This window comes from Anastrepha obliqua, chromosome 5 (genome assembly GCF_027943255.1).
Source record: "Anastrepha obliqua isolate idAnaObli1 chromosome 5, idAnaObli1_1.0, whole genome shotgun sequence".
Classification (NCBI taxonomy): Eukaryota; Metazoa; Arthropoda; class Insecta; order Diptera; family Tephritidae; genus Anastrepha; species Anastrepha obliqua.
The window spans coordinates 93,420,697-93,427,478 of record NC_072896.1 but is presented as its reverse complement, the minus strand read 5'-3'; the positions used below and the strand labels follow the sequence as shown (position 1 = coordinate 93,427,478).

The 6,782-nt window shown below is 40.0% G+C and overlaps 1 protein-coding gene across 1 annotated transcript; it reads right to left on the bottom strand.

Moving 5' to 3' along the window:
- Positions 1–4,412: 4,412 nt before the first annotated feature.
- Positions 4,413–5,859, bottom strand: LOC129247998 (rutC family protein UK114). Its single transcript, XM_054887391.1, has 3 exons — positions 5,710–5,859; positions 5,208–5,437; positions 4,413–4,587 (listed from the first exon to the last, which is right to left on the bottom strand). Exons 1-3 carry the CDS (start codon positions 5,772–5,774, stop codon positions 4,469–4,471), a joined length of 414 nt encoding a protein of 137 aa, XP_054743366.1. The 5' UTR covers positions 5,775–5,859; the 3' UTR covers positions 4,413–4,468.
- Between the last annotated feature and the right edge of the window lie 923 nt (positions 5,860–6,782).

The following is a 6,782-nucleotide window of genomic DNA, read 5'->3' as shown; positions in this document are numbered from 1 at the left end:
AGGTGTTAGCCACGGTTTGTATCAGTGACCAGCGCCTTCGGGCCCAAGTCAGGGAGTGTGTGTTGGACGCAAAGGTAGTACTATGCGATGCCCCAGGTGAGCTCCAGACCATCCGTGCTTTCCGAGACCGGTGAAGTGAAGAACAGGCATAAGGGAACTAGAAACTGTCTCCAAGGGTATACCCGTTCCTGTTTATTTCGGCTCTCCCCCTACACACGCTGCGCTGGTAAACAAAACAAAGAATGGAAAATAAAATGAGAACCATAAATTAGATTAGATTAGATTAGATTTGTGGGGGGTTGGACGAGTCCAAGCACTCAGTCGGTAGACCATTGTACTACACCCGGATAGAAATCAGTAGAAAGAATAGTGATAGGGAAGATAAAAGGTAGATGGTAAAAACGGATAAATTAGGTTGGGGTCACTCTTCCACAAATCTCTTGGATTCATTGATGAATTTTAAGAGATCCGGAAAAGGAGGAGTATGAACTTTGTCCATACTCAGTGTATCGCAACTCAATATCCTAAGTCTGATTCTGGAAAATGCAGGACAGCTACAGAGAAAATGCTCTGCAGTGTGGTCATTCTCAAGACAGCATAGGCATATCGGGCTGTCTACGACCCCCATGGTAGCCATATGCTGACCACAGACGTTGTATCCTGTGATTACACCCACCAGTACTCTCAGGTCCTTCCTGCTGAGTTTTAGGAGGAAGATCGCTATTTTCCTGTTTGGTTCTTTCACAACTCAGACCAACGACCTCAGGGCCTAGTGGCATACTTGCAGAGCCTTTATTTGCCAATTTATCAGTTAACTCGTTCCCTGCAATACCACAATGTCCAGGCACCCAAATAAGACTTACTTTGTTGTGTTTTGCAACACACTTCAGTTTTGTCTTACATTCACCGACTAACTTCGAAGAGCAGCGTGGGTTAGCAAGGGCTTTCAGTGTAGCTTGACTGTCACTACAAATTCCAATACTGTTGCCCCGCCACTTTTTCTCAATCAGCCAGTACGCCACATTTAAGATGGCACAGACCTTCGTAAGGAATACCGTGGTCATCTGTCCTGTGGTATAGGAGTACTTAATGTCTTAATGTCGTCTAAGTACCATCCAGATCCGCTTCCATCGCTGGTTTTGGATCCGTCGGTGTAGAAAGTGTGCTAGTATCCCGTTAATAATTTCTCTGGACTTAACCATTGATCTCTATCTGGAATCAAAACATCATACTTCCCACGACCAGCTAACGACAGGCACCCGATTGTCCACCGGCATCGAGAACAGTGTGCACCGCTCCAACAACTGGTGGTATATGTGATAGTGGGCAGTGCTGAGAGCCATAACAAACAACAGCAGCAACATATATGGAGCCATTATCGGTAGCAATAATGAAAGCCTGGAAGAGGCTATCAGAAAGGCACCAGGTGCAAGTGGATCGAGTGATCTACTAGCGGACCTAACCGAGGGGGCTGATCCTTTTAAGGAGTCGGAGTCTTACCAACACGCTCAGTGTAGAAAGGCCTGAGAGAGCAAAATCTTCGCCACCTACATTGCAAAAAAAACAATGAGAAAGTGGCACTATCGGGTAGTGAGCAAAAATACGCCACCCAAGAAAAGCAAAACCGAGTCCTGTTGGAACGTCCATGGTCTACGACCGAAGTGTTTACGTGTCCACGGCTCTAAAGCAGCTTCTAAAACATTTTCCCGATAATAAGTCACATTCACTTTGACACCAGACTCGATAAAAACGATTGGAGAGCGTCCGTCAGCGGTCACTGCGGCTCAAACCATTAGTTGCGATGGGAAATTCCGTAGGCTCAAATTCTCGTATGAGCGTTCGGTCAAGTAAACACGATCGTTTTGAGTGTTTATGAACTGCTCAATTGGGAGATTTTTTTTATCAGAAAACACAATGTTAGGAAATTCGCCCCGTTCATGCTTGTTGCGCTTGCGCTCCTTTGCTCTTTCGCACCGAACTTTTTTTTGCTGGGGTGAAAGATCGCGTGCTTTTTGGAACTTGTAAGCCTTGACCTTGAGTTTATTTTTCAATATGCGTCGAATGCTATATTGCGATATTTTCAATTCTTTGACCATTTTTCTTCCACTTCGATGTGGATTTCGTTCAAGTCGAGCCTTCACTTTCCGAACCAAATGGCGCTGTTGCGGTTTTTTGATCCACCTCCATAGCGTTTTGCAATGCTACCAGTATCATTGTAACGTTTTATAGTGCGATACACAAACATTTTATTCATTTTGAGGTGACAGAGCTCACGAACAATTGCTAGTTGTGATTTTCCAGCCAAATATAACGCAATCACCCTATTACGTTTGAATTCCATCACAGAAAAAAAAAATCAACACAACTGAGACGCAAATCCTTTTGATGGCTTATAAAAAATATATTGAACTGTCATTACAACAATTTTGACGTTGATGTCATGAGCTGTTTTACAGATACAAGCAGTGTGAAGTTGCTAAAACTTCATATCTGTACTTTGCGAGAACGTTACGCGCATAAGAAAGACGCCCAAAGGCGAAATCCTGCTTCAGTTGAAAAAAGAGCAGATGGCAAATACAGGAGTGTACCAGAAGAAGATTGGCAAGGTGGCCAGGTGCAAATCAACCCGTGAAATGTTGGTGGAGATCCCTGATCTAGAGCAGATGAATTCACAACCAAAGACACGCAAGTTACCGAGCTTAACCTATTTAGTGGAAGCGCAATAAAAAGTGTTAGAGCAGCGTATGCAGGCATGCAAACAGCGGTTTGATAAGCAACACATCAAAATCGACAGGGTGGTATGCCGAATAAGAGAAAAGCCTGACTTCAGGTGATACTATAGATGCCTGGAGTATGGACAACTGGCGAGGCCGTGTACAAACGTAGACGACAGAAGCCAGAACTTTCTCAAATGTGACGATAAGGGTCACCAAGCGAAAGTACGCAAGAAAAAGCCCTTCTGCGGATGCAAGTCAAAAGATTGGACCAAGCGGCGTACATTAAAAAAATTAGGATTAAGCAGATCAATATGAACCATTGTGGACAGGAAAAGTATGGGCCTGTAGAAGAAATACCCTGCAGGACAAACCGCACACCGACAGTGATTATTATACCCGAGCAAAAATATGTGGCATCTATTTCTATAGTTGCTACGCGCCACCGAAGTTCACGCAAAATTTTTCAAGCAAATCCTTAAGGAGAAAGAAGGAGAAGTCGGCCAAGGCGACGATGGTTGCAAGACATAGAAGACGATACGAAAGATGAGAATCTCACAACATAGAGGGAATGGAGGCGTATTATAGAGGTGTCAATGGTCCACTCCGGACTGTAATGCCAATATGACGATGTTGTGTATGTGTATATGTACATGCATATATGTATCTTAGTATAGGAAGAATACATTTAGAAAAAGTGGCTGTTTAGGGTGACGTAAGGGTTTAGAGGGACCAATTCATTCAGCGCACTAGACGGAGCTAGTTTACTGGAGCGGCAACCCTTGGTCGGGAAAAACTCGAATCATTCCGGTACATAGAACCAGCTGTCATGGGAATGGTTGCTCTCTGCAACTACACCGACGAGATGAATGAAAGGGTGATAATCGCTTGGCGCCTGATTTAGGCTGTACATCATTTAAATAAAGAAAAAATACAAAAAGAACAACGCAACGGTATTAGCACTAGAGCAAAAACGATAAGTGCAATCTATTTCATTTTTGCTTTTGTCCCCTCGAATACCAAAATATATAAGGAAAGATTGACAGTTTATAGCATTTTAAACAAAATTTGACAACTTAGAGACCAAATAAATAGAAAAAAGTCAAAGATTTCGCTGCCGCTACAGGGTGAACTTTGTTAAAATATTCACTTGATTTCTTAGGGCTTAGTTAATTTTTTCATTTCATATGGATGACTCTGTCCAGCCTCTTATCAGCTAAAGCCTGCTTTAGAGTGTCTGTTATTGATTAAAATTGAAGACCTACTTTAGCTACTAAAGCTTGGTTTTAATGAGAAGGTATTTTACGATTATAACTGCGGAGTAATGCGCTTGCAACAAAATATTTACCATACAAGAATTTAAGAAATGTTGTTCCCATAAAAAATTAGTTAATCATAAGATCATAATTGAATTAGACAAAGCGACATATGTATAAATATTTGCAGGTGGCGTAAAATTAATCATCAAATTTTGTTTTTGAATATATTTTTCACTGAATAAAAAACAATAATTTTGAGTGATTTTGCTTGAATTGAGAATTTAGAGCTCGTTGCCACGACAGTCGGTTCTACATAACCGGAATGACCCGGATTTATATCCGGTCTAATGACTGTCACTTCAGCAACATTCCCTGTATATACATATGTACATATATACACAACTGTAACAAATAAGTGATAATAAATAAAAATCGAAAGTAATTTCAAATAAATTCGTATCAGTTTTTTTATTGAAAAAATTAACAAACTTTAAATTAATTAGTTTCAGTCACCACATCACCGGTCAAAGCGATGCTCTCAATCTCCACTAAGGCATTCAGAGGTAGATGGGCTGCTTGAATACAGACACGTGCGGGAAAATCTTTGTGGAAGACTGTAAAAAAAAAAATAAATAAAAATTTGTTATTATATTTGTGGAGACATTTTTTTAGAGCGAGCAGAGACAGAGAGAAATCCAATAATGATAGCAGAATAGAATGATAGAATTCTCTCCAGCGTGGAGAGAATCACGATGAAGGGAATAATAAATGGTACCACTACTCTGCTCTCATCAAATTCGGCAGAAGCGCTGTTTGTGTGACGTCGCACTTGTGTAATTTATTCGTGTGTGGTTTGATTTATTTCTTCTTCTTCTTCCTGCATTTTTGCTCGCACTTTCAAATCTCTCTCAGGCAATTGTACCAATGAGACATCACGCATTCTCTGATGGACGTAATCTTGTTCATAGCATTTTTGTGTGCTTATAATAAAGATAGCAGAATCAAAAGCTCATACCGGCAGCGAGCATATATGTAAAACTTTCCTTTGCAATAAACAGTTAAAATACTCACTTATCAACCGGCTATAATTAATTGTTTTGCTCGTACTACCAACTGATAAGCAATTTATTACTCATTTTTTCAAGTCTCTTATTGACAATTACCGCACAATTAACGATTATTCAATATTATTTTGATAAAGAAAACAAAAACAAATTACACGTGCGCTACTCACCTTTCTTGTAAGCCTCGTTGACCGCACCAAAGTCATTCAGATCCTTTACGTATATTGTATTTTTGAGCACTTTGTCAACGCCAGAACCGGCAGCCTCCAGTACGGCAACCAAGTTCTTCAAGGCCATCTCTGTTTGCTCCGTTATGCCGCCTGACACCAGCTTCAGAGTGTCTTTGTCCACGCCCACACAGCCGGATACATAGACTGTGCGATCGGCAACAACAGCTAGACTATTAAATATAAAATAAATATACAAGCATAAATATGCACAAATATAATATAAAGAACAAAAATTGTATGGTGGACAATAAATAAAAGCTGAGAATGCTGGTGGTCAGTGGTTTTGACTTGCAAGACTAATAATTTTAATGGCCTATTTTGACAAGTGTCAATTTGTTCTTAATGATCGTTCGAAGTTCATTTGTATTTTGTAATAGTGTTCTTTTTATATATTACTCGTATATACTCATATACTCATATATATACATATATATTTACATACTTGTATGGCGCTACTGGCTTTGCAGCGTTGTTGGTGCTGATCAATTTTCTCACAATTCTAGACATGTTTGTATTTTTTTGCTAATAAAACTTGGAGACTTGGCGCTCTGCACTTGTCAAACGTTGAGTACTGACTAAATCAGCGGCTGGAATTAGTGATCACTTGTTTGCTTGCGCTTCTTTAAATATATATAGTAGCTGATACCCAGCTGATGTGAGCAACGGTGGAGTCCATTTATCTGCATGTATACGCAAAGGTCATTGTTGTTGACGTGTTTTCATATTCATTTTTGTTTTTGTTAACAATATATTTTTGTTCGCTCTTCATAATTCTCACTAATGCTCTCTGTTGGCGTTAAAGCTTATACTCTATTATGGTTGTTTTTGCAGTTATTAATACTCGCTCACTGTTTATCAGCGCTCAGCGATAGTCGCTACGCTGGTGAACATTTTACTGATAAGTCGTGTTCTAGCCAGCAGGTTATAGCACTCAAGTTCATGTGCCTATGAGTGTGCAGATGTTTTATTTTTCTTTAATAGCAGCTGGGGCTATCTGTTGCCGAATCTAGTGCAAACACTTAAGTTCTTATTTTTAATATTTATTTGTAAGGAGAAAAACACGTCAAGTGTGCCCCCCAAAAAATATATAAAGGGTTTTCCAAACAAAGGTGTTATTTTGGAATTCAAAGAAAAATGCTATTTTTTAATATAAATGATCGGATGTTTATTTCTTTATAAAGAGGAAGGTATTCCATAACCGAATTGCAAAGTGGCTGCCCTATGTCCTCGATAGCCGAATTCCATCTTTGAGGTCTTGAAGCGATTCTGGGCTGTTGGCATAGACCTTCTCTTTCATGTGGCCCCAAAGAAAAAAGTCACAAGGTGTTAAATCACAATATCTCGGTAGCCAATTGTGATCACCTCTTCGAGAGATAACACGGTCCAGAAACTTTTCCCGTAAAAGATCAATGGCTCCGTTGTTCGTCTTGTTGAAAATAAACGTTGTCCAGATCAATACCATCCAATTCCGGCCATAAAAAATCGTTAATCATCTCGCGATAGCGATAGATAATA

Bases quoted from the DNA above. Each gene is read 5' to 3' on its own strand.
- LOC129247998 (XM_054887391.1), bottom strand. From the start codon at position 5,774: ATGTCTAGAATTGTGAGAAAATTGATCAGCACCAACAACGCTGCAAAG. The intron at 5,438-5,709 runs GTATGTAAATAT...TATATTTAATAG, and splicing joins AAGCCAGTAGCGCCATACAA to TCTAGCTGTTGTTGCCGATC. The intron at 4,588-5,207 runs GTGAGTAGCGCA...TTTTTTTTACAG, and splicing joins CAACGAGGCTTACAAGAAAG to TCTTCCACAAAGATTTTCCC.